The 23,877-nt window shown below is 47.6% G+C and overlaps 9 protein-coding genes across 9 annotated transcripts; 6 read left to right on the top strand and 3 right to left on the bottom strand.

The window, feature by feature from the left end:
- The first annotated feature begins 202 nt into the window (after nucleotides 1-202).
- On the top strand, nucleotides 203-1,699 carry BGW36DRAFT_369705 (TB2/DP1, HVA22 family-domain-containing protein). Its single transcript, XM_046215165.1, has 3 exons — nucleotides 203-522; nucleotides 629-778; nucleotides 837-1,699. The coding sequence occupies exons 1-3, from the start codon at nucleotides 494-496 to the stop codon at nucleotides 1,642-1,644; spliced, it is 987 nt and encodes a 328-aa protein (XP_046076675.1). The 5' UTR covers nucleotides 203-493; the 3' UTR covers nucleotides 1,645-1,699.
- Nucleotides 1,700-2,531: 832 nt separating this feature from the next.
- Nucleotides 2,532-2,978, top strand: BGW36DRAFT_457884 (uncharacterized protein; the record flags this gene model as incomplete). Its single annotated transcript, XM_046221995.1, has 1 exon — nucleotides 2,532-2,978. A coding segment is annotated over one exon (263 nt), but the record flags the coding sequence as incomplete, so codon positions are not given.
- Nucleotides 2,979-3,153: 175 nt separating this feature from the next.
- BGW36DRAFT_393925 (uncharacterized protein) lies at nucleotides 3,154-7,972 on the top strand (the record flags this gene model as incomplete). The annotated part of the gene is made up of 6 exons (XM_046217861.1): nucleotides 3,154-3,762; nucleotides 3,850-4,976; nucleotides 5,000-7,241; nucleotides 7,294-7,377; nucleotides 7,425-7,810; nucleotides 7,867-7,972. The coding sequence occupies 6 exons, from the start codon at nucleotides 3,154-3,156 to the stop codon at nucleotides 7,970-7,972; spliced, it is 4,554 nt and encodes a 1,517-aa protein (XP_046076673.1).
- Nucleotides 7,973-9,121: 1,149 nt separating this feature from the next.
- BGW36DRAFT_423207 (uncharacterized protein) lies at nucleotides 9,122-10,607 on the bottom strand (the record flags this gene model as incomplete). Its single annotated transcript, XM_046219804.1, has 3 exons — nucleotides 9,122-9,826; nucleotides 9,882-10,272; nucleotides 10,330-10,607. The coding sequence occupies 3 exons, from the start codon at nucleotides 10,605-10,607 to the stop codon at nucleotides 9,122-9,124; spliced, it is 1,374 nt and encodes a 457-aa protein (XP_046076672.1).
- A 1,377-nt stretch (nucleotides 10,608-11,984) lies between these two features.
- On the top strand, nucleotides 11,985-13,755 carry BGW36DRAFT_89562 (uncharacterized protein). Its single transcript, XM_046222684.1, has 2 exons — nucleotides 11,985-12,358; nucleotides 12,420-13,755. The coding sequence occupies exons 1-2, from the start codon at nucleotides 12,233-12,235 to the stop codon at nucleotides 13,692-13,694; spliced, it is 1,401 nt and encodes a 466-aa protein (XP_046076671.1). The 5' UTR covers nucleotides 11,985-12,232; the 3' UTR covers nucleotides 13,695-13,755.
- Nucleotides 13,756-13,804: 49 nt separating this feature from the next.
- BGW36DRAFT_369692 (uncharacterized protein) lies at nucleotides 13,805-15,116 on the bottom strand. Its single transcript, XM_046215164.1, has 2 exons — nucleotides 14,911-15,116; nucleotides 13,805-14,824 (listed from the first exon to the last, which is right to left on the bottom strand). The coding sequence occupies exons 1-2, from the start codon at nucleotides 15,040-15,042 to the stop codon at nucleotides 13,817-13,819; spliced, it is 1,140 nt and encodes a 379-aa protein (XP_046076670.1). The 5' UTR covers nucleotides 15,043-15,116; the 3' UTR covers nucleotides 13,805-13,816.
- Nucleotides 15,117-16,708: 1,592 nt separating this feature from the next.
- On the top strand, nucleotides 16,709-17,493 carry BGW36DRAFT_423204 (uncharacterized protein; the record flags this gene model as incomplete). Its single annotated transcript, XM_046219803.1, has 2 exons — nucleotides 16,709-16,784; nucleotides 16,862-17,493. The coding sequence occupies 2 exons, from the start codon at nucleotides 16,709-16,711 to the stop codon at nucleotides 17,491-17,493; spliced, it is 708 nt and encodes a 235-aa protein (XP_046076669.1).
- Nucleotides 17,494-18,241: 748 nt separating this feature from the next.
- Nucleotides 18,242-20,183, top strand: BGW36DRAFT_89516 (uncharacterized protein). Its single transcript, XM_046222683.1, has 2 exons — nucleotides 18,242-19,684; nucleotides 19,755-20,183. Exons 1-2 carry the CDS (start codon nucleotides 18,366-18,368, stop codon nucleotides 19,954-19,956), a joined length of 1,521 nt encoding a protein of 506 aa, XP_046076668.1. The 5' UTR covers nucleotides 18,242-18,365; the 3' UTR covers nucleotides 19,957-20,183.
- Nucleotides 20,184-20,342: 159 nt separating this feature from the next.
- BGW36DRAFT_423202 (uncharacterized protein) lies at nucleotides 20,343-22,696 on the bottom strand (the record flags this gene model as incomplete). The annotated part of the gene is made up of 7 exons (XM_046219802.1): nucleotides 20,343-20,438; nucleotides 20,508-20,756; nucleotides 20,817-21,144; nucleotides 21,202-21,370; nucleotides 21,430-21,717; nucleotides 21,773-22,191; nucleotides 22,260-22,696. The coding sequence occupies 7 exons, from the start codon at nucleotides 22,694-22,696 to the stop codon at nucleotides 20,343-20,345; spliced, it is 1,986 nt and encodes a 661-aa protein (XP_046076667.1).
- Nucleotides 22,697-23,877: the final 1,181 nt, after the last annotated feature.

The following is a 23,877-nucleotide window of genomic DNA, read 5'->3' as shown; positions in this document are numbered from 1 at the left end:
AGCACAAAGACTATCAAATTTCATACTGCTAGATGTTGTGATAGTTTATATGAGAATTATTTCTCTTTCTCTTCGACATATCGAATCAAAAGGCGTTTGCTAAAAATAAATGGACTCATCAGTTGACTGGAGGTGCAGTATTTGTATGTTCTTTTCTATTCTTGAATGATCCGGATAATGTAAGAAGACAAGTAAAGGATGCGTGTAAATGTAGAGATTAGAAAACTAACTAACTAGATCAACAGGTCTACTGAATATAATAAGAGGATACTCGTATATACAGTAATGGCTTATGTGGAAGTATACCCCGCGCTATAGTATGCAATGCAGGCCTTAAGGCTACTGTTTGATCGACGATAAGCCTTTATCGCTCGTGACCGCTTCTCTCATCCCTCACATCCAACCTTCCCACCTCCAAGCTACCAGTGACGACAGGGCAGGCAGAAGAAACACCTTTCCATCGGTTTGTATCCGGTATTCTACAGCTTATAAAATGTTTGGCATTATCGCAGATCTTCTGTCGTAAGTCGTTCTCGGGTCGAATAGGCAGACGCGTTGTGCGGGGAGCTTGCCACGGCTGAGCTGTTCACCAGCACTGAATATCTGAGCTGACAATCTTGATAACCAGATCTATTGTGACCATCTTATTCCCGGCCTTTGCTTCCTTCAAAGCCATCAGGTCCGGTAATCCCGCCCAGCTTACACCATGGCTAATGTATTGGGTCGTCCTGTCGGGTGTCCTGTTGGTTGAGTCCTGGACCGTCTTCATCATAGGATGGTACTCGAGCCTGCCTTCCAAAAAGGCCATTGAACAACGCTGACAAGTTCCTGCATAGGTTCCCGTTTTACAGCTGGATCCGTCTTTTCGCCCTTTCGTACCTCGTCCTCCCTCAAACCCAAGGCGCCCGAATAATCTTCCAAGAATACCTCGACCCCTTCTTCGAACAACATGAGCGAGAGATTGAAGAATTCATCGGCCGAGCCCATGAGCGCGCAAAAGCACTCGGCCTTCAGTACTTCTATCAACTGATCGATCTGATCCGCGAAAAGGTTCTGAGGCTCCCACCCCAGCAACCAGCGACTGCCGCGCCTCCGCAAGCTACCGGTGCTGCGGGATACGCACAGTCGTTACTGTCTCGCTTCAACCTGCCATCCGCCATTGCGAGCAACGCACCAGCTACTGGAGGAGATTTGTACTCGTTGGTCACATCGGCCATGACGGCGATTACATCAACGGCCCAAACCCGCGAGGCGCAAGCAGAAGAGCTGTCCGCCAGTGGAATCCTGCATTCCGACAAAGTCGCCAGCCTGTCGCGATCTGAGAAAGTCGATTTCTACTCGTCCCAGCGCGAGAGACTGCAGGTTCTAGTGGCTGCGTTGGAGAAAGAGGAGAGAAAATTCACGTCGGACGAGGATCTCGCCTATGGCGCGCCAGGCGGACTACGAAAGAATACGAGCGAGCATTCGTTTGATCAGATCGACTCGGATGATCTCAGCGGAAATTCTACGCACGAGGGATGGACCAGTGGCTGGTTTGGAGGCCAGTCGGCAGCAACCAAACGGACTGTGTCTGGATCGGCGCGCACTGAATTTGCAGCACGGGCAGTGGACGAGATTAGTCGAGCCTCAGGCTTTTCGAGATAGACTATCATTATGTATTCATTTTCTGGCATCATAAAATTGACACTATTCCACAGGGTGGTATACTACGTGTAAGTGTAGGTGGCACAGAATCTTGCCATGTATGATATCACATGCTCTCTCGCTGAATTAGTTGCCTCATCCACGCACCGCGACGAATCACCAATCAGAGTCGCCGTCGATGAATCATTCCGGTTAAAGGCGGAAAAATACGCCGATTGGGCTGGTCCTATTATTTGGTATTATGACTCGGCCATCTGACAAGGTATAGTTAACTTGGTATAACGTATTGTTGCCTCTGTATCTCGTATTCTTTTCCAGCTGGTGGGTCTCGCGGCTCTCGCCTGGTAAATCCGCCATATTCACAGCTAATCTCCGAGAAAGAAAGAGAAAGACCATCACACCTCAGCATAGAATAGTTAATTAATTACCACGCAGGCTGCAGCATTGATGGCGATGCTCCAGCCTCGACACCCAGAAGCAGCAGTATTATTAATAATATAAGACCTGCATGCACACCGGGCGAGCTATCGTCGTCACTACCCCCGATTCTGAGTTACGTCAACGGCCAGACAGGGGTTTGATTCGCGGCGTGGCGAGAATTATCGTGCAGTCCGGAGCGTCGCATGCTCTTCAAGCTGGTCCTTGGTCGTAAGAACCGGTACTTATCGATAGCATCTCTGCAGTAGCATAGGCAGGGCGGATTGTAATGAATAACCAGTAAATATAGAGACAAGCAGTCATGACGCTTGCCTCCGCTTGATTTGTCTGGCAGTAACAAACAAAATATAAATAATAACCTGACAATGATAGATACATAAGACATAATAGCAGCCAAGAATAAGAAGTTATTGTCGCAGCAGGATCCACTAAGCCTGTTTGGGCCAACCCGGCAAGCGCCCCAAATTTTCTTCCCCCAAGTTTTCTCACCACCACCGCCAGCCTCTGCATTTATCCCTCTTCTCTCCTCAACCCATCCTTTTTCACTAGAGGACCCTCTTCTGTGTTTGAAGAGGAGGAACCATCGCGGATACCGTTTTTGTATATCCGCCACCATATCACGTCTGTGATCTGTTCAGCGCCTGCCCTTTTTGTGTGCGGCGAGGAAATTCACAGCCACTCCTTTGGTAAGTCCGTGTTTGTGTGTGCCTGAAGACCTCCGGCAATTCTCCTTCATTTCCCTCGCATTTCACCTGCCTTTGTTCGCAAAAGAACCCCCTCCAGTTCCTTCGTCACGCGATCCTTAAACCGATTCGCCAATTTCTTTCGTCCTGGCGGTCACTTTGCACCCTACTTCTCTGTCGGAAGTCATCGACTGCCTAACGGAAAGACTTTGCTTTTTTCCCCTTCAGTCTCCCTCTGCTGTCTGCAGCCGGGTTTTCGTGCGACCAACTAATTTTCTTTTCATCAAAGCGAAGCAGAGTCGCTCTCTCACGCCTCGATTCTTGACACTCTCGTCGAATCGCCATCCATTTCCTCACGCGTCTTTCTCCCTCGAGCGAATCCCGTCTAATGAGCTCGATCTCTCAGAAGCAGCCGGGTCTTCAGTCTCAAGGACAAAGCAACTCCACGCCGGCCGCTTCAAACGCCAGTTCGACAGCAAACAGCGCTGCTCGATCCCACGCTAGCGCCACTAAGAAGTCGACCGACTCTGAAGCTGCTGCGGCACACCATGGGAAGTCGCCTTCTACAACTCTTTCAGTAAACGGCAAATCATCCATGCAGAACAACCAACCTTCCGGGGTGACCATTGTGAATGGCGCTCCATCGTCTCAGGGCGGCGACCACAGCAGAAAACAATCAGTAACCATCAGCTCCACTGGCACCACCGGCTACCTCCCTAATGGCGGCCCAGCTGCCGGCGCGAATCGCAACAGCATCCAGTTTGGCGCGGTAGACCAAGAGGGCTCTCCTGCCATGGCTTCTTCCGTCGCTGTCCCCGCTGGCCAGGCTCAAGGCGGCCTTGGTGTTGCGCAACCTGCAAACCCTCGCGCTACTTCGCCTTCCACCTCGCCTTCGCCCATCCCACAGCCAGCCTCCAGTGGCGGACGGCCGCCGTCGACATATCACTCACAAGGAAACGGACCAAACTTTGGCAGCTTCCCGGAATCGGGAGACCCTGTAAGTTTAGTGGATGATGCAACTCGCCTTATGGAGATTTGTCATGTTGGGTAGGTGTAATTTTAATTTACTGACTGTCGACTCCAGAGACAAATGAGACCGAACCAAGCGCCACTGGGCCCAGGACATCAAGCCACCCATTTACGTCGCGAATCATCACAATCCGCACACAGTGACCACATCCCTGGAGGACCAGGTGGTCCAGGTCGCGGTGGCTACCCTCACCAGGGTGGCCGTGGTCGTGCCTACTCTCAATCTGGATACCAAAATCCGATGGCCTACTCTCCTGGCCCTAATTTCCGGTCTACACAAAACCAGCCTCGTGGAGGTTCAAATATGGCTCCTCAATATCACGGTCCCAACCAAGGACGACCTCTTGGACCATTCCCAAATTCTCCACACCAAGCTGCTCGTAGCCCGGCAGTACCAAACGCTCACCCGGTCACACCTCAGATGAACCAGGTACCCATGGCACACGCTCAGATGCCAAATCAGCATTATGGTTCTTATAACCAACATATGGCACCCCAAAATGTGAGACGCGATTTTTCTATGCCTTCTAAACCTTTTCGAAACCCCAAATCAAGATCATATCAAAAGGAACCCCCCAAAGCAAAGCACTCACAAGGAACCCGTACCCGACGTGATCTTACTGCACCTGCACAAGCCTCCCAGCCTTTACCCTCTACACTACCACCCCCTCCAGTGAACATCCCATCTCCAAATATCCCGCCTCCAATGAACTTTTTGCCCCGATTCCCTTCCCTTAACCTTGCTCCAGAGAGTGGTCAGTTTGAACGTTATCTAACTTTGTTGAAACCCCAGAATTACCCACAGGGATATGACCCGAATTATTATTATGCTGCGTATGGTATGCAGCACAATATGTATATGACACCTCCTTCGCCCCAACCTCGACCCGGCATGCCTTATACCCCGCAGGCGCCCTATATGGGAAACCAATACCAAGCTGGCGGAGTTCAACCTCCTGCACAGTCTACTCCCTTGTCGAGAAACCCTTCCCAGGTCTCTAATGACCGACCTGGCTCGAGTCTCGGCCAAGGCCCTGCTCCAACAGGTGCTCCTACTCCTGGACATGCTCACACTGCTAGCAGAACCTCGAACAGCCCTGCTCCTCAGAAGAACACTTTCGTCATCCCGACGCCGAAGAAAAGTGCCATCGTTATCAAGGATCCCAACAGCGGTGCTGTGAAGTCTTTCGACAAGCAGCAACCAGGGTCCCCAGCTCGTGCCACCCCGTCGCCTGTGAAGAGCTCGGCTCCTACTCCCCCCCTCGCACCACCAGTGGCGCCGAACACATCCGATCAGACAGTAAGTCGGTCAAGACGGATGAGGAGAAGAAGAAGGAACTTCGTGACGCAGTTCGTTTGAAGATTGAGCAAGAGGAAGCCGAACAACGTCGCAAGGAAGAGGATGCCAGGAAAGCTATTGAAAACCTTTCGCTTGAAGAAAAGGTAGACGACAAGAAGGCCAAAGAAACAGCTGCCCAGCCACCCAAAGCAGAGGCAGCCCCAGCTCCCCAGCCTGCAGCAGAGAAGAAACCTGAGGAGAAGCCGGCCCCAGCTCCTGCACCCGCCGCTGATGATGAGATCGACTTCGATGCTATTGAGCGCGAATTGGCCGAAATTGAGGCGAAAGAGCTTGCCGCTGAAGCCGAGTACTACAAGAGGAAACAGACCCAGAAGGAGGAAGAGGAGCGGAAGAAGAAGGAAGAAGACGAGGCTTGGGAGCGCAATATGAAACAGGCTGAGCGGGAAGCAGAGGCGATCGAGGAAGCGCGCATCAAGAAATTGGAAGCTGGCGGCGAAGTTGACGATTCCAAGAAGAGCTCTGAACTTTTCGCATCACTACGCAAGGGTGGTATCACTGCTGACGAAGGCGCCGCACCTCCAACTCCCGATGACAGTGGCGCCGCTACACCAGTTTCCGTGTCGGACGCCTCCATGGGACCCCCCTCCAAACCAGCCAGCGTCACCAAGCAGAAGCCTGGACCCCTCAAGCTCGAAACAAGCAAGGCTGTTGAACCACCACAGCCTAGTGCTGCCCTCAAATCTCTGACCGGCGCGAAGTTTTTGGAAAGCCTGTCATCCGTCACCTACCCATCCACCATCGTCTCTCCTAACCCTGCTCTGAACGTTAATGCGCCATCGGACCGCAAGTTCAAATATAACAAGGAATTCTTGCTTCAGTTCCAGAATGTCTTCAAGGAGAAGCCTACCCTGGACTGGGATCAGCGCGTTCGTGAGACTGTTGGCGATAGCGGTGATTCTTCACGGCCACAATCTGCTCGTACGCCAGGAATGGGTGGACGTAATACTTCTCGCCCAGGCATCCCATCGACCTTCAAAATCGGCAGCTTCGTTCATGGTGGTTTCCCTACAGCTGCAGGCACGTCTAAAGACGGCTTCCCCAACCCTGGTAGCCGTACTCCATCAATGGGAGGTGGACCATTCGGCCCCTTCGGATCTGGCCGCCCCGTCTCAATTGGACCTGGAGGACCGGGTCGATCTGGCTCATCTGCGGCTATGAATAACATGCCCGGAACTCCTCGATCCCTCTCCAAGAACACCCGTACGTCTAGCAAACGCGACAAGCACGTCGGCAAAAAGGAAGAGGATAGCAACAAGGCAATGCCTCTCACAGCTGGCACTACTTTGAAGCCTCTCGTTGTTTCAACCGGCGGTTGGAAGCCTCGCAGTCTCGTCCAACCTTCTACTGGTCCTACTCCAGGTGGTGACAGTGGTTACCTGGCTCCTGATGTCGTCCAGCGCAAGGTCAAGTCCAATTTGAACAAGATGACACCAGAGAACTTCGACCGTATCTCTGAACAAATTCTTACGATTGTCTCTCAGTCCAAAGACGAGACTGACGGCCGCACTCTTCGACAAGTCATCCAACTTACATTTGAGAAGGCCACCGATGAAGCCCACTGGGCTCCGATGTACGCCAAATTCTGCAAGCGTATGCTTGAGAGCATGAGCGCAGAAATCAAGGATGAGAGCATCCGCGACCGAAACGGCAACGTCGTTGCTGGCGGCAGCTTGTTCCGCAAGTACCTTCTGAACCGTTGTCAAGAGGAGTTCGAGCGTGGTTGGAAGGTTAACCTGCCACCTAAACCAGAGGGTGAGACCGAAGAAGCCGTTATGCTGTCGGATGAGTACTATACAGCTGCTGCCGCTAAGCGTCGTGGTCTTGGTTTGGTTAAGTTTATTGGAGAATTGTACAAGCTGGGCATGTTGACGGAACGTATTATGCACGAATGTGTCAAGAAACTTGTCGACTACGAGGGCATACCTGATGAAGCTGAAGTGGAGAGTTTGACGAGTCTCCTTCGTACTATTGGTGCCAGTTTGGATGTCTCCGAGAAGGGGCATGCCATGATGGACGCTTACTTCGCCCGAATCAGTATGATGATGGAGACACCGAACTTGCCCAGCCGTCTCAAGTTTATGTTACTGGTAAGTACCGTTGAATTTTACGGAAGTATTGTGATATTAATACTTTATTTAGGATGTCCTTGACTTGCGTTCTGCGGGCTGGAGATCGAAGGACGGCGACAAGGGTCCTAAGACACTCAGCGAGATTCGTGAAGAGGTATGAATATTGTAGCGAGCTAGTTGATTATTTCTAACGTATTGCAGGCTGCTCGCGCCCAGCATGAGGCCGAAATGGAGCGTCTCCGACAACAAGCCTCCCGGGGTGGTGGCCGCATGCCACTTGGCCGTGGTGATGCTCGTAACTTCTCCGGCGATTACCGCAACCAGGCTCCTCCTCCTGATTTTGCTTCTAGCAAGGTCGGCACTGACGATCTCCGTCGTCTTAAGACAGCGCGCACTGCGAACCAGCCTATGTCATTTGGCCCCTCAAGCATGTTTGGCTCACGTAGCAACAGTGGTCGCAAGAACCTTGGCCCTGGTGGTAACCTGGTTCGTGGCGGCGAGGACAGCGGAGCAAGCAGCCGCACAGGCACACCGCCAGCTGGAAAGAAGGAAGACAAGGAGGCAGCATCCTCGATCAACGCATTCAGGTTGGTTTTCATACCCGGATATTCAATTCACTCCAATACTAATGAGCGTCATACAGTGCTCTGGCCAGTCTCGAAGATAATATGGCAACATCTCCCCCGTCGAATCCCACTTCCCCTGAGTTGACTAAGTCTCAACCGGTGAAGAATGAAGAAGCGGCCTAGATGAAAAAGAAAAAAAAAGCATACAAATCACATCAACCCAAGATAAACCAAGATTCTTTCTAGCATCATCACATCATGCATCATTCGGTTTCGGAAAGACAAAAGTTTGGGTCCTACTTTTTTTTTTAATTTTTTCATCAGCTCGCTTTTTTCATTTTCGTTTGGGAGTATTTTAATACATTTCTCTTTTCTATACTACCTTTCTGATCACGCAAGAGCGCGGGGTGTGTTATACATATGAAACCTCTTCTTGACTTTCAGTCCAAAGCAATTCTAATAAGACATCTTTTTTTTTATCTGTTTTCATCCCTCTTCCTCTTTCTCTTTTTCAACACCAAACTGACAGAAAGATTATGAATGGAGGAGAGCGGATCTGGCAGAAAACCCACATATGTGTAGAATATTTTTTCTTTCCCCTCACCACTTCCGGTCTGACCGATGGATATTTGAGCATTCAACCCGAGAACGATTCTCATGCATGTCGCGACCGCATTGTGTGTAGTGTGTTATACGCTTCTTTCGCATTTGTTTTGCTTTGCTTTGCTATTCGTGTTTATCATTTTCTGGGTTTTTACTTTGCATGTGCTTTTTGTTTTGTGTGTCAATACCCGGAGAGAAATTTCTCCCCTTTTCTTGTTCCTGTTATCAATTTGTTTTGATGCTTATCAAATGTTGTGTTTATGGGAAATTATATTCAAATTTTTTCTGATTATATCTAATTTTCGTAAAAGATTAATGGTTGGTTTGTAAATTAAGTATTTGGGAGGTGACGTTGATATGGAGGCCCTTCCAGTCCCGCTTGAGCACGATGGAAATCTAAATACGTAGCGCTAAGATTAATTGATACATCTGTATTATCAACTGATATGTAGAAATCGGTACATACTCTACATATATGCAGTCAATGTAAAATATTAACGATGATATTTATTACGCAGCATATCCATACCGGAATTAATTTCTGCCTGCTACGTACATCAAGTGTACATGTGTGTGATCAATTGATAATGATATATTGATAAGATGTATAAAGTGACTTCAACCCTTCTCACGCTATGTAATTCCCATTCTTTGTACCCGGTAACCTAATAGTCCATACATGCGCACAATAACCCGAAAAAGAAAGGCAGGGCAATGATGAATGCAATGTCATGAGGCGTCCGCTAGCTGCAACTTGTTTGGGACGATTGTCTCCGTATCTGTCTCTCCGTCGGTTTCAGCATCCTTTGGTAGCTCTAATAATACACCCGGCGCGGTCTTTTCTTGCGACAATGATTCTTGCGATGACTCTCTGGCAAGCTCCTCGTTGTCACTCTCGCTTTCGCTGTCGGGTGGTGTCTCGAGGCTGGAAATCCCAGGGCTTTTCAGGACGCGGATCGCGCTTTCTTCGTCTTCTGGGGGCGAGGGTTGTGGGGTCTCGGTGCGTGATGCCTCGTCTTTGCTGGTGGCACCGTGTTGTTCGTCTTCGGCAGTAGAGCTGCTAGAAAGCTTCGAGTCGCTACCCGAGTGGGCATGGCGGAAGGTTCGAGGAAGACCAATGGCCTCGGCTACTGCTGCTGCTTCGTCGGCGGGTCGTTTGGCGATGCTGGCATCGCTGCCCACTTCTTTGTTGAATAATCCGCTTCCTCGCTGTTCGCTGATTTGCAGAATATTCCCGTAACTACGCCGATTTGGATCCGCCAGACGTTTCTTTTTCTTTTTCTCCCGTTTGGTGGATGGGCGGACGACGACGACAGGGATGGGTGATTGTTGGAGACAGTATTTTGAAACGGAGCCTGGGAGAAGACCCTGCATTCCACTGAGGCTGCGACCTCGTGTTCCCACGATTAGGACTGCTGGTTCATATATTTGAATCTACACGACAACATTAGTTATGGCCAATATACCCAGAGAATATAATTTGACATACCATGCGTTGGATAATTTCTTGAACCTTGCCTACAGCCAACTCTAGGACGAGACTAATTGCTTTTTCATCTTGCTGACTCTTGTCCATGACCTGTCTCAGTATATTCTCCGCTTCTTGGCGGTATCTTCCCTCGTCCACGCTCGCATCACTGGCGATTTTCGAGTCCTTCTCCACGACCCGTAAGCAGATAATCTCGTCGCCATCATCAACCAACTCATCAATGAGCCATTCGAGCGCGAATTCCGAGTAATCGTTTTGATCTGTTCCACAGAGAAACGTGCGGCTTCGCCTCGTAGCTTGATAATCTTTGTGCTTGTAGTTTAACGTGAAGGAAAAATCGGCGGCATCTCGGTTGTCGAAGGTGTCGAATGATACGCCTCTATGGAAAGAACTGAAATTCATCAGCACATAATCTTGGAAAAAGACGATATATGGAAATAGTAATTACCTTGGAGGTGGCGGGGATGATATCCTCCTTGCTGGTCTGAACTCTAGTGTTGGTGTAGATCTGCCGCCATTCCCTATAAGGCTCTCTAGAGGCTGACTCTCTGAACCACTTGACTGTGCAGATTTCCTTCTTGGTGCCTCCCCTCCCATGAACGATATCCGCTTGCTGTCCGATCGAGAGATTAGAGAACTCTCGAGAGAGCGTGTGGAGTCATTCTCGTTGACAGGAAGAGTAATGGCGGGGGTGTTCGCGTCGGAGGTTGCGGATGGCGTAGCCATGCTGCAGCACCGGCGGTGGTTTCAGGATTTTGAGTATGATATGCGATAAGGTATTGCTTTGAAGCAGCGTGGGATATCACTGGGAATATAAACCGAGTGAGGGCAAGAGTCTCGGTGTTGGTAACATGTGACTACTTCCCCAGGTGGGGGGGAGTGGCTAGGCTGGTCGGGTCTGACGTCGGGTGCCTCTCGACTGTGCTCAGCCACAATTCGTGAATGAAAAGGGATGCTCTTTTAGGCGACCAAGACGAGGCCCGCTACAGAGCGGTAATTCCGGCTATCCCTGGTTGTAGAGCGTATGCTTCGTCAACGGTGACAAGGTGGTTGGATCGGAACTCCTCTAGATCCGATTCCGAGAGTTGGAGTATGCGAGAATAGCGTCGAGAAGTAACTGACGATGGATTAATAGCAATGCTCGCAGAACGACAGAGGTAGAGGAGTGCCCGCACTCGAGACCATCCGCAGAGATGAGACGTGAGGCTGTGGCAGCGTCAACTTTTAATTTGACGTCTCTTTGTGTATTGTTGAAGAAGTTGTGACTTGTCAGGCATCAACGCTGGCCGCAGGTAGTTTTGCGGGGCAGCCGCTAGGCCCGAATGGGCCGCCCATTGCTGTGTGCTGTGTGCTGTTTGCTGTTTGGTGCCAGCAACTCGCATCCTGAACAATAATAAAACTACATACTTGACAGCCTGATGAAGATTCTATTTGCCGAGTTTCCGTTGAAATATAAATGTTCATGAACTGGCTAGGTCGTGTGCAACCGAGGAACTACAAAATGCCACGTGACCCGCGACATACAACCGCGATAGCGAACAAAAGATAGATTAGGTATGACACGAGAATGCTATATCATACCGGTCCGCGCTGATCTCTGCCGTGGACCAAAACTCCGTACGTGGGTGAAGAGGCTATGGGCCATGACGCGATGCGCGAGCCATCATCTAGTCTAGATTGAGGTTAATGTGCAATATTAAAGAGCAGCACGTTGACGTATATTAACAAAAGCATGACAAATAATCAAGATCACCATAGAATTTCCATATAGAAATTATCAAACAGGATATACAAATACACTCAAATTATTTATAATTCAAACATATTCATAATGCGCGCCTGGATACCCCCAAAGCTTCTTTCAAATGAGAAAATTAGAAAGCTTTCTAATACGCTCGACAGTCAAGCTGCCTGAGAGGCGTACTCTGATTAGTCCCCATTGATATTCCTCCGACGCTTGCCATGGTTCTCAAACATCATAACCAAGATAGCCAATTATACCTCAAAGGTGAGTGATTGTTGGTTGCTCGATTAAAGTCGGCGCTAAATAAATTCATATTCAGTCTTTTAAGCCATTGGCCCGAGAAGGCTACCGAGACCCGAATTGTGTTGGGAAGCTTGTTGAACCTTATTGAACCTTATCGAATACCGAAGGATGCGGCACCTCGGGAAGGGTCTGTTCTGCAATGCCGCCATCATGTGATGCGTACCCTAAATTTTCAATCTAAAGCGTCTCAAAAAGTGTCTCAAATGCGTCTTAAAAACACGCTTTACACTTGAGAGAATCCGATGAATCATCCCAATTATCATTACTATAGCAAATGAAAATTCTATCGGTTGAATAATCTGCAATGACGGAACAAAAGCATGCGAAGAAAACAGTGGCCGTCATCGGATCGGGAATGGCAGGTCTGGTAACTGCATACCTGATCCACCAAGACAAACAATGCAGATACCATGTGGAAGTGTTCGAGACGGTATAGGCACTTTTTACTTCCCTCTGCCTCTCATGCGACGTTCACTAATAAATCGCCTCAGCAAGATCAGCTGTCTCTAGACTCCGCCTCGTACACGATATCCTCGGCAGATGTCTACCCGTCGCTTCCCAATCGTATCGATATACCTATGCGTGCCTTCGATGAGGGTTTCCACATTAACCTGAAGCGGATGTATGACTACCTTGGGGTCGGATACATTACGCAAAAGTTTGTTTATTCTCTGTCGAAATATTCAACGGTTGATGGAAAGAAATCTCCTCCCTATTTCTTTCACTCTTCGAGCAATCACCGATTCCCTCCAGTTCGCCCTGAAGGCTATGGCTACCTGCAATGGATCGTGCAAATCATGTACTTAGCTGCGTGTTATTTTTGGTTCATCGTATGCTGCTTCGTCGTTAAACCAAAAATGGCTTCTACGTCCAAAGAGGAGGAAACTCTAGAGGTATATGTCAAACGAATCCGGTTACCATGGCATTTTGTCAAGAACTACTTATTGCCGCTCATGTCAAGTGTAACAACTTGTTCGCATGATGCTCTGCTGAGTTTTCCGGCACTGGACGCAGTAGATTACGCAAAAAGAACCTATCGACAGCCACATTACACTGTTATCGGTGGTGTCCAGGGTGTCCAATCGAAATTATCCAAGGGGCTGGCGGTCAGCTTTCAGGCAACGGTAACTTCAGTCAAGCGTGCTGATACAAAACTGGAGGTCACTTGGGTTGATTCCAATGACAAAAGCCATATCTCGTATTTCGATCACGTTGTTATGGCTGTGACCCCTGACGTTGTCGGTGCGTTGTTCGAACCTCTACGTGAAGTGATGCGCGAGATACCCGTTATCTGGGGAGAGTCAGTAGTCCATTATGATTCATCTGCTATCGCCAATAGCTCTCGGTTGCTCGAAAAATATTCTGCTAAGACTCAAAAAGCAGGCGACCAAGCGCAAATAATGCACATTACCTCCGATCCTTTGTCAACAGAATCTATACATCAGCAGTCCTCTACCCTGGTTACTAATTTTCCAATTTCCCCTATTGATCCAAACAAGATCGCTCATCGCGCCCGACTAGCTCGGGTTTTGCGTACTCCTAAAAGCAGGGAGATTGTCAATGATATATTTACTTTAGATAAAAGCGAGCTGAAACCGCCAAAAGAGGAACTATTTTGGTATAACGGAAAGGATAATGTTTGGCTTGTTGGTGCTTGGTGTTGGGATGGAATGGTGCTTTTAGAGGGGTGCATTGTTTCAGCAATGAGAGTTGCAACTAGCCTTGGAGTCGAGATACCGTGGACGATAACCTCTTCTGAGAGCTAGTGACCATCACAAGCCTTACGAGAAATATTTAAGAGAATACCCCCACTTGCATCTTGTTGTTTTAGTTAGAAGTGTAACTTAGGTACGCTGTTAGAATTTTACCGGCAAGAAGTCATTGTTTTTTATGTTCTATGAGCTATCACCACAAATCCTTGAACTACACCACTTCTAGCCCACCAGTCAAATACCTTCGCCGGAGCTTTGAATTTACCCACGGTCATTCCATACGTTTCCAACTCAAGCTCCCTTCTGCGTATATAATCCGCAATCCCCGCAAATACATCCTTCGAGATATTCTGCATATCAATCATATCTTGCTCGTACCCAGCGAGGCCTAACATAGCTCTATATTCCTTCTCAGTCATAAAGTTGGAATAAGGAATGCCGGCGACGAGGCACATCAACCTCAGGCGGAATCTGTCCCACAAGGAAGCGGACTCAGACAAGAGCAAGTCAAATGCCATGATTGAAGCCTGCATATCTCTATGCGCACATTCAAACAGTGGCGTACGAGACGGCTTGAAATGATACAACGTATCTAAGGCTAGTAGCCATGTTTGCACCTTTGCTGCCGGCTTTGCATCCTGCTCTGTATTGTGGGCAACCCTACTGTAGACAGCTTCCTTGAGTCTGAGATCCCACGATGCAGGATTGCCAGCATCGGCCACGAAAAGTTCTACCTTCGGTGTCGAGTGCAAAGAGGATGTGTGATCTTCACTAGAAGCTTTTAGAAGACGCTTTTTAGCAATGTCTACCTGAGACGGCGTTATGTTTATGCCTATGTATGAATCAAAAAGAGGGCGAAAATCTTGATTTGATGCCGTGGTACCGTCACCATTATTGCCAGCATCCACAGCTGACTCCGGAAGGGGGGTCTCAGATGGTTCGATTATTCGATCAAGCTTTCTTGTGAGATACAGTGACTGGTCCCCACAGCCAAATCCAACATCGATCAGTCTTATCTTAGCGTGTTGTTCATATTGTGATCTTTTCACTGTTGTTTCCCTTTCCCTTGAATGCGAAGGGAAACTTGGGGTTATGGCCGGTATATTCTGCTGACTGAGAAGTCCGGCGAAGAGGAGAACCTGATCGAGGAGTGCTTGACAAGCATGGGGAAATGAAGTCGTATCCTAAGAACATACCTTTAATCTTGAAATTCTAGGATTCGGTAATTTAAAATGACACCAAATTACCTTTTTCCTGGTGGCGTACGTACCTTCCAATATCCCATGTTCATCCACAGTTTGTCTGGGGGAACGGTCACGTTAAGAATAGCATGGTCTAATCCATATAGCTCGTCATGAATTCCAATTAGAGACATAAAGGCACGCTTAATAGAACGAGACATGGCTTTTATTGCAATATGAAGCTAGATTGGGACAAACTGTGTCTTTGATGCTCACAGCTGTTATTAGTTGCAACTTCGGACTTGTTGAACGTGGTCGTCAACGCCTTGACATTTTTTCACGTGAACGTACCGCTAGTGCGAACCCCACAGTTGCCTCCTAGTCGCCATGTCTAAGTTGGGATTGATTATTTATTTTAAGACTTAAATCGTGATGGTATTAATAGCTCATGCAATATTTAATTGGGCCACTTGATCTTTGTATGCAAGAGTGTGACACGGGTCTGGCATGGAGGCCAATGAAATCTCATCATTAAACGCGGATAGCTACACAGATGCATGAGAAATGTCACAGAACATTAGCTGGAAAATCGAGCTGAATCAAGGGCACCACCGCACTCGGCATTACCCCGAGAATATTTGACGGGGTCACTCCCCCTTCTATCATATCTTAAACATTTTAATCTTACTTTCAATTAACGGAGCTTTACAACATCCTCCTATCGTCTAATACATGTGAGAATTTTGATGAAATGGGGTCCGTTCATGTTTGATTCCCATCTTACCTGAGAACTAATCCATTGGCTCTACAAGAAATTGCGTCCCTATTTTGATATACATTAACATACGACCGCATTCATATGTTTGCGAATCGCTTGAAAACTTTCAGACCTTATTGGGGAAAACAATTAGACACTAGAACTTTTTTGGTCTTTAAACGTCACCATCGCTTCTATACCATCTTTGTTGTTCTTGCTGCTCTAATAAGCGAACTTGCGCTGGCGACTCTCACATTCAACGAATTTCATCCTACGACTTCAAGTTTGAGCCATGTTTCGGAAGGATTTCTCTGCAGTTCGCCAATCACATCGGGTATAGCAGCGATAATTGCAACAATATTGCTTTTTCAATATGATCACTTAGCAAAGGCCACACGACGAGACTTGGCAGTAGCTTGGTCACCATTGATATTCCTTGATCTAGCTATTACCGAGTTCCTGATCGGGTTGGTCTGTTGGTATGCTGATAAGAATTCCCGTTAGCGTGGCGCCTTAATGGAAACCCAGCTAGCTAGCCTATTCGCTATATGTTTTGTCTTGTCGGTCTGGTTGTGGGATTTCACAAAAATAATTAACCCACATAGTATCCCTCGGCAAGTCCTCGTCCGCAGCGATAGAAACTCTGTACTCCCAAACCGAGGTTTTGGTCAACAATCTTAGCGAAGACGGCGGCGTCGGGGCGTTTATTAATATCCGCGGTGATTTTCTGTGATCTCTCACCTCATTACGCACTACTTACTCAAATTGTATCATTGCCCACGGGCATGCATTATTCATATATCTATTGTACCGGCGTCGTTCGGGGTCTGAAATTGCGAGCATGCGTTGTATTGTTACTGAATATCCTATCACAAGTCAGAAATTACATTACACTCATAATTTAGGGTTGTATCTGACAACAAGATATGTACTCTCGCCTCGGCTGTATTAGCTATACCAGTCGTGAGTACAAGAGGAGGGATTGGAAAAGAGGGGACAGAAGCTACGCTAGCACATAAGCGCATCTTAGGAGAGTGACGGGACGATATCCCATTGTTCATGACCTTGCCTACAGTATCACTCCCAAGTCATATGATAAATGGCTCTTGCATTCCAATGGCATTGACCAAATGACGAATACTCGCAACCTTATGACAACAATAAATTCAACACAGACCGGTCTGAAGACTAACTCAAGCGCGCCTAGTACGCCAGACTGGCCATTATCTCTTTGTGTCAACGGTCTTTGGACTGAGCCTGAGTCTCTTCCTTGCCTAAGCCAGCTGGCTTCCGTATCGAAAGCCACATCAACGATGCAAGCACTATCGTTGAGCGGCTGCGTGCGAGTAGCCTTGCCGCTGCTGTTTCCGAAACGAACATCAAGAGGAAATCTTCTGCTGAATGGTGGACCTATACATGTCAACGTATTGATTCATTTCATCATGGAAAAGTGAAAAGATGCTCTATCTCTCCACCGATTGCGTCCGATGGTGGGTATGTTCACATAACGATACCGCTAGAAGTTGGCCTGGAATATGGGCTTCGTCTCAAGCGTGTTGTCGAAATGGGACTTGATATCCGCAGAGCAGCCAATCACTCTTCTCCATACGCCCTAACATCTCCTTCAGATAGCCCGATTCGACGTTTGGGTATACACATATCTGGAACAATTATGAAATGGCCTAGTGGTGGAAGTAATTTTTTAAGTCGGAAGATAGTCAGTGGGCTTTTTAATGAGCATGATGAGAATATAGATGGTACCAATGAAGAATGTGCGAAAAATTGGCGCTATGGCGATGACGGTGTTCACCTCGCTGGAGGATGGTGTAGGGATGGGATGGTCTTGCTGGAGGGATGCGTTGTATCCGCGATGAGGTTGGCGCCTGAACTTGACGTGAAGATTCCTTCGGCATGAAGATAGACACCATGATAGCATGACTTTGTGTGAGGGAGGACGAATACCCAATAACATATAGATGATTGTAATATATGGCTGAGACTCAAGTGCTGATTACATAACTGCTCCATTTCGCACCTTCCTTAGCGACACATCCTCACCTCACCTTCTCTCCCACAACATCCCATGCCGTGCTTCTAGCCTGATATTCTTGCAAATTCGAGATCTCCAAGCGTTTGAAAAGGAGGAGCCTTGGTCTTCGATTGAAAAGTCAAAATTAGGTTGTTTTCGCGAGTCGTGGTGTGTGCATCAGGGGGAATTCCGACAGCGTATCAGACACAGGACAGCTAATGATGAATTTTGAATCCTATACACGCTTCAACAGTCTCTACGATTAGGTCTACTACAAGTGACACGGGACAAGAAAAGTTGGTTGTTTCTGAGGTTCATTACATGGCCCTGCATGCATGTGAGACTCAGACATCCACAACAATAACGACCGATGCCCATCTCGAGTGTCTATTTACACCAATTAATGTCAATATAGACTTCCTATGTCTCTCCCGTAGACAATGCAAAAAATTCAAATATTATTAGTACTGGCAGGGGAGGACTCCTATACTCAATCCACTTTTGTGCTGGGAAAATCCTGGCCGTTTGCTACCAGACTATCCTGAAAATATCTATCGCAAAAAATCAAGATACAATTGATTCCTGCTGCGCGGCGGCTCATGTGATTCGCTTGATTAGGCAGGCGGCGGACGACAGCTCCTTCGTCTTCCCGCCTCGGGTGACTGTTTGACAACGCTCCTCTGGACTGTTCCGTTTCAGCTTATATTCAGGCTAAAAATAATGCAGTGCAGTCAGCACAGCTACCAGGTCCTTTTACCATGGATGATCACTATTCCAAGCTGCCAGCTGAGTTACGGGAGGCTATCCTTCAGTTCGTGTTCGATGATCTCGGTAACAAAGCATTCGTGAACGTTCTCTGCGTCAACAAGACATGGCATCTCGATGGCGTGGCAAGTCTTTGGCAACAAGTCACTCTGCGATCGATATGGTTTATCTACCGCTCTCAAAGGGCTATGATCTATCTCGCCAGCATTCGTTCGCTTGTCTTCGGCTTAGACGACGGTAAATACCACCAGGAAATCATCAGCCATTGTGGCAAACTAACGCTCCCACATCTGCAAGAAATTTCTTTTCTGCCTGGATTTTCTTTCAAGCATATATCGCTCGACTACCTTATCCCCTATCTGCAGCCTTCACTTCGCAAATTTCGCTGTGCAGGGGTCCCAGTACAACTTACCTTTTTGATGTCTCTGAAATCGGCATGTCCAGAACTCGAGGGAATCAAGGTCAAATTACAAACTCACATGAATTCTGCAACATATGATCCGGTGTTCGCTGATTGGGTGTCCGAGATGTCATCACTCCGCTCTATTTCCCTGTTCAATACAGGAAGTGGTCGCCGGGAGGACTTCAACAACATGAGATGCAGAATTCCGTTGGATTTCACGCTCCATCACTTGGTCAAGCGGAATCTTCGATCTCTAGAATTAGAACACCGCTTAGAGGACATTGATCTATTAAGAAGTAGTCCAGCCTTTGATACCCTGCGTGAGCTGAGCATCATCATTACACCGGAATCGGTTGGTCGCCTCCGAGATTTCAAAATTCTCGATAAGTTGCATATCTACATAGATGGCGTGTGCTCAGATGACCTATTGCCTTCAGTTACTTCACTCGTCAATTTGCGGTCCTTGAAAATCATCCTAGGGGTCCTGCAAGAACTGAGAACTGAGCATGTTATGCTGCTGAAATCACTTTCCAAACTGAGACTACTCGAAATCAGAACCAGCCAAAAGGGGCATATTGATGGCTTTGCATCGGAGAACTATCTTCCACTCACGGTTGGGCCTTTCAATGAGGAACACTTTGGTCAACTTGCATCGGCGTTACCGAAGATAGAACATCTCTGTCTTATTTTCAACTGGAAACCGATTAGTTCCCATGTCTTGAAAACGGTGGCCTTCATTTGGCCTCGGATCCAGTATCTGGCCTTGGGATATAACATCGACATTATAGAGAGTGTTATCATCTCCCATTTGGACGGACCATTTCTTCCGTGCTTGAAGCAGTTTACGAAAGTTAGGTCCTATGAAGCTGATGTTTCTGAAGATCCTCCAACAGTCATATCAGACCAGGAGTAAGTGCCCGAGACCTTCATATTCGTCCCCCTGCGCGGTCCGTGAAAGCTATTTGCTAACACCGACTAGAGTTGAAATTGAGAGGAGGTTTGATAACGTAGAAAGAGCGACCCGCAACCTTCGCGATGCGTTTCCTGCCCTTAAACGAGTTGAATTCAAAAACTCTAGGACTGAGCGTGGAATAGTTGCCAGAGAGGTCCGTAGAGTGTGGCCCGGCAATGAACAACAGTGGTCGCGTTATCGTTTGAACTGGGAGTGGGATTTTGAGTAGAAATAGTGTGGTAGGGTTCCAAGCGACAATGTAGCTAGTGAGTTTGAACAGTCTCCACCTACGGGATAACTCAATTCGGAATACTTTTCTTCTTCAACCTTCCAGCCTCGGGCAGGCCCCCGTACATGTACAATTGAAGGTCCTCACGGAAGTGCCAAATGCCAGCCCAATCACCCTCATTGGTGCTGGAAGTAGTCTGGCTTTCTCTTCGAAGTGAGTTCTGTTACCACGCACTATTTTGTTTGCTTACGATTGAAAACTGATATTCGATCGATAGTGTGTCAATATCAATACCAATCAATTCGCACGCGTATATACAGGAATATAACATATTTCCACAGTTTGGACCATCACACTCCCACTTCTGACTTGAATAGACCACTCTCTCATTTCGGGATTTTGGCGTATGCAGCATCAATGTCTTTCTTAAAAGTGTCCTCGATTTTTCGTCGGCTAATTTTCTGTGCTGCGGTTGTCATGCCCTATAGGATGTCAGTCAGCTTTGTCCTTTCCGAACTCGAAAATTCAGTATATATGGTCTCAATACTCACGTTTTCAGGCGTCCAAGGCTCATGAGATATAACCACGGCCTCCACAATCTCAAAGCTAGCTAGACCATGCTTGCGGCCGAGAGCCTGGAGATCCGTAAGAATGCTCCTTCGCAGAGTGTTGTCATTTCCTTTAGAGTCGGAAAGTGCCTGATCAGATGGAACAGCAATAACCATGGGTCTTGCCTTATCTGCAGCAGCATAGACACAGAGATTGACTACCGATGGTGATGTGCGGTAAATAGATTCCAACTGGTAACATTCAGTTTAGCTCTTGTTCATAAAGCATAGGAATAAAAGGCGCAATCATACCTTCTCCAAGGCAATGTACTCTCCGTTCATGGTCTTCACCAAACTTTTCTTTCGATCGATCACACGGATATGCCCGTTCTTATCAAACTCTCCTATGTCACCGGTATTGTACCACCCGTCTTTCGTCAGGGTTTGGGCTGTTTCCTCAGGATTTTCGTAGTATCCTTCCATGACACTGGCACCTCGAATCCAGATTTCTCCCTGTGGCGGGTTATTTGATGTTAGGTAACCTCCCTCTTTGAAATCGACGAGCTTCATTTCTATGGTACCGGGTATGTCACCAATCGCGTCCAGTGTCCAGCGAGTTGGTTCCGTAACACCTGCCATCCTATTGAACAAATTGTTAGCGGGAGTTAATTAAAATCATGAAAAGGACAACACCTACGCAGATGTTTCGGTCATGCCATACCCAATAATCATCGGACAGATGACCATGGATATAAACTTTTGCGTTGTCCTACCGATTGGCCCAGCACCACTCATACATAGTCGTAATCTGCCACCAGTCGCTTGAGCTACTTTACTGAAAACGATAGCATCAAGAATCCCTGATCCTGGAAGCTTGTTTTCGTGGAGGAAGCACTTCATATAAAAGGCCCCCAGAAGAGCCCACGCGTAATGATAGAGCCCTCCGCGACCTTTTTGGTAACTCCTTTCATAATAGCCTCCCATACGGTGGGCACGCCGACCATAAGAGTCGGTCGAAGTTCACGGATATCTCCTGCACAGTTTCTAACGGCTGTATCAGATAAAGAGCGCGGATGGCCGAATCCAAGGACAGCGCCCCAGAGTAAAACGACATTTTCAAACACCAGCTCGAAAATGTGAGCAAGTGGGAGGTATGCAATAACTGTATCCTGATGGCCTAGATGTTTACCAACTATCGAATCTGCACCGGCAACTACAAGAATTTGTCAGTCTGATTTGGCAAGGACCATGAAAGAGAGCTAATTTACCTCCGGCAATGAGATTTCTGTGTCGAAGTCTTACTCCTTTGGGTGTTCCTGTTGTTCCCGACGTGTACATTATACAGCAGAGGTCTTCTGGATGTGGAGGTACGGGTTCGAAAGATTGTTCCTGGCCGAGTTCTAGGAGTTCGTTGAAGCTGAGAACGCGAAGTGAAGGGTAAGAAGTTTTGAAAGCGTCAATCTCCTTGGTGTCCGTCGCGCGGTCGTCGTTGTATATGACAAACTCGATGCTCGCACCCTCAAGACAGTTCCCGAGAGTTTCCAGAAGACGAACATCTGTGAATATTGCTCTTGCCCGGGTCGCCAGGATAGATGCTCGCAAACCCTCCTCTCCGAGTGTCTCGTATGCGGTTACAATAGGCATTGACTGTGAAGCAGAGCCGTGCATTGTGGCGAGCCATCGTGCACTGCGCTCGTTAGCAAGCAGCTAAACCAGAAAGAAAAAAAAAACACCAACAAGGGGGAACCAACACACCTCGTTGCAGCATATAAATGGACACGATCATCCTTAACCAAACCGAGATGTCTCAATCCGGATCCAACTTGGAGAACCATCTCCTCATATTGCTTGAATGAAATCCATTTGTATCCCGTCAACTCAAAATACGTCCATTCCTTCGGCACCTCTGTCTCAACGCCATCGACAATCTTCTTAACTTTGGTGGTCTCCGTGTGTACCTTGACCAAATCGCGCCAACCCATACATCTGTCGTCACCGAATTTCTTCGCTGCACGTCCAACGAGGTCGAAAACGGTGTTGATGCCTTCTTCCGGCCGGGTTAGGAGCTGGTCCTTGTAGTCGACGTTACGGCGGGGAACAGTCTCTCCTTCTATCGACGGGGAATTTGCAACAGGGACTGAGAATGGGGGGAGGGCGGTCATGCGAGGCTCGAATTTGCTGGTAGAACCCATCTTGTCCTATGGCGTTAATTTACACGACTTGTTTTGGGGTTGCTGGGAATCTAGAAATATTATATTGTAAACACACAAGCCATGCTCGGCGCCACTCCATTCTCTCTTGGTAATACTACTGATTGTTGATTGACTCTGATCTACCTGTTCCGCATCGATCTGTCATAGTTCGTCCAATCGTGGTTTCAGTGGGGCGGATATACCTCGGCTACTGGAGCGCGGCGCCCGTGAAGCATGTTGTCCCTTGCCGTTTTGGGAACATCCTACCCCAACAAAGTCAAAGAGCCCTAAGAGACCTGTCGAGCGCTAGTTAGGCTTCGCATATAGGGACCACAGGAGCTAAGACCACTGCATAGAGGTGATTCTTCTCCACCCTATTTCTTTTCGGCCAGGCCCTTCTCATGCGGGGTAAAATAAAAATATAGTGTGGACCGAGTAACAGTCATTGTTGCTCGGACGGTTATGACGATGCTTTTTAGAGCCTCCCAAAATCAATGTTATACATTCTGCCTGCCCTCCTCCAAGTTGGGGCCTCCAATCTCATCTTCCTCCCCATCGAATCCTTCGTGTAATGTAGGAAACCAGCACAGACCGACGCTTGACATCTCTCTATTCAAAAGTAATTCGACATCAATAAAGAAATCTCATAATTTTAACAAAGTGTTAATTGACATTTTTACTACATTTGAGGACATGAATATCATATAGATCTATCAAGCTAGGACATAACGGGTTATAGAAATAATAATTGTCTCAAAAACCCCATTCTTTTCTTTACCCATATGATTGTCCACTTAATGACTACATTCAACGCTTGACTAGAGTTCTACACTAATGTGATCTCATCATTACCGATGGTGCTCATAACCAAGTGTCTATATTAGACGCCAAAGCCCTTCCAGCTGTTGTGACGGTACTGGTCAATGGGTGCCTGATAGATGCCCTGGAGCCTTATCACGTGGCCTCGATTATATCAACACCATTCACAATACTGCTCTCTAGTTTTCTCCCTTTCCCTCTTATTATTTTGTTGTCAAGCTCCCTAGATAGGGGAATATTGATTTACCGAACTTGCATTTAGATTGGGCAATCGTCACACTTCTCACCGAAACTTTCCAAGGAAGTAATGATCACAAACTCTAGTATTCAAACTTATTTTGAATTATCGTCATTATTCGTCG

Source organism: Talaromyces proteolyticus, assembly GCF_021365285.1.
Source record: "Talaromyces proteolyticus strain PMI_201 chromosome Unknown BGW36scaffold_2, whole genome shotgun sequence".
Classification (NCBI taxonomy): domain Eukaryota; kingdom Fungi; phylum Ascomycota; class Eurotiomycetes; order Eurotiales; family Trichocomaceae; genus Talaromyces; species Talaromyces proteolyticus.
The sequence above is the reverse complement of the archived record's forward strand: the minus strand, read 5'-3'. Positions and strand labels throughout refer to the sequence as shown.

What these genes read in the sequence shown, in the direction of transcription:
- BGW36DRAFT_89516 (XM_046222683.1), top strand. Translation starts at nt 18,366, where the DNA reads ATGGATGATCACTATTCCAAGCTGCCAGCTGAGTTACGGGAGGCTATC. An exon ending in ACAGTCATATCAGACCAGGA is followed by an intron (nt 19,685 to 19,754) that starts GTAAGTGCCCGA and finishes AACACCGACTAG; the next exon opens with AGTTGAAATTGAGAGGAGGT.
- BGW36DRAFT_369705 (XM_046215165.1), top strand. Translation starts at nt 494, where the DNA reads ATGTTTGGCATTATCGCAGATCTTCTGTC. An exon ending in ATTATCGCAGATCTTCTGTC is followed by an intron (nt 523 to 628) that starts GTAAGTCGTTCT and finishes CTTGATAACCAG; the next exon opens with ATCTATTGTGACCATCTTAT. An exon ending in ACCGTCTTCATCATAGGATG is followed by an intron (nt 779 to 836) that starts GTACTCGAGCCT and finishes GTTCCTGCATAG; the next exon opens with GTTCCCGTTTTACAGCTGGA.
- BGW36DRAFT_369692 (XM_046215164.1), bottom strand. Translation starts at nt 15,042, where the DNA reads ATGTCTCGTTCTATTAAGCGTGCCTTTATGTCTCTAATTGGAATTCAT. An exon ending in TGAACATGGGATATTGGAAG is followed by an intron (nt 14,825 to 14,910) that starts GTACGTACGCCA and finishes GTATGTTCTTAG; the next exon opens with GATACGACTTCATTTCCCCA.
- BGW36DRAFT_89562 (XM_046222684.1), top strand. Translation starts at nt 12,233, where the DNA reads ATGACGGAACAAAAGCATGCGAAGAAAACAGTGGCCGTCATCGGATCG. An exon ending in ATGTGGAAGTGTTCGAGACG is followed by an intron (nt 12,359 to 12,419) that starts GTATAGGCACTT and finishes AAATCGCCTCAG; the next exon opens with CAAGATCAGCTGTCTCTAGA.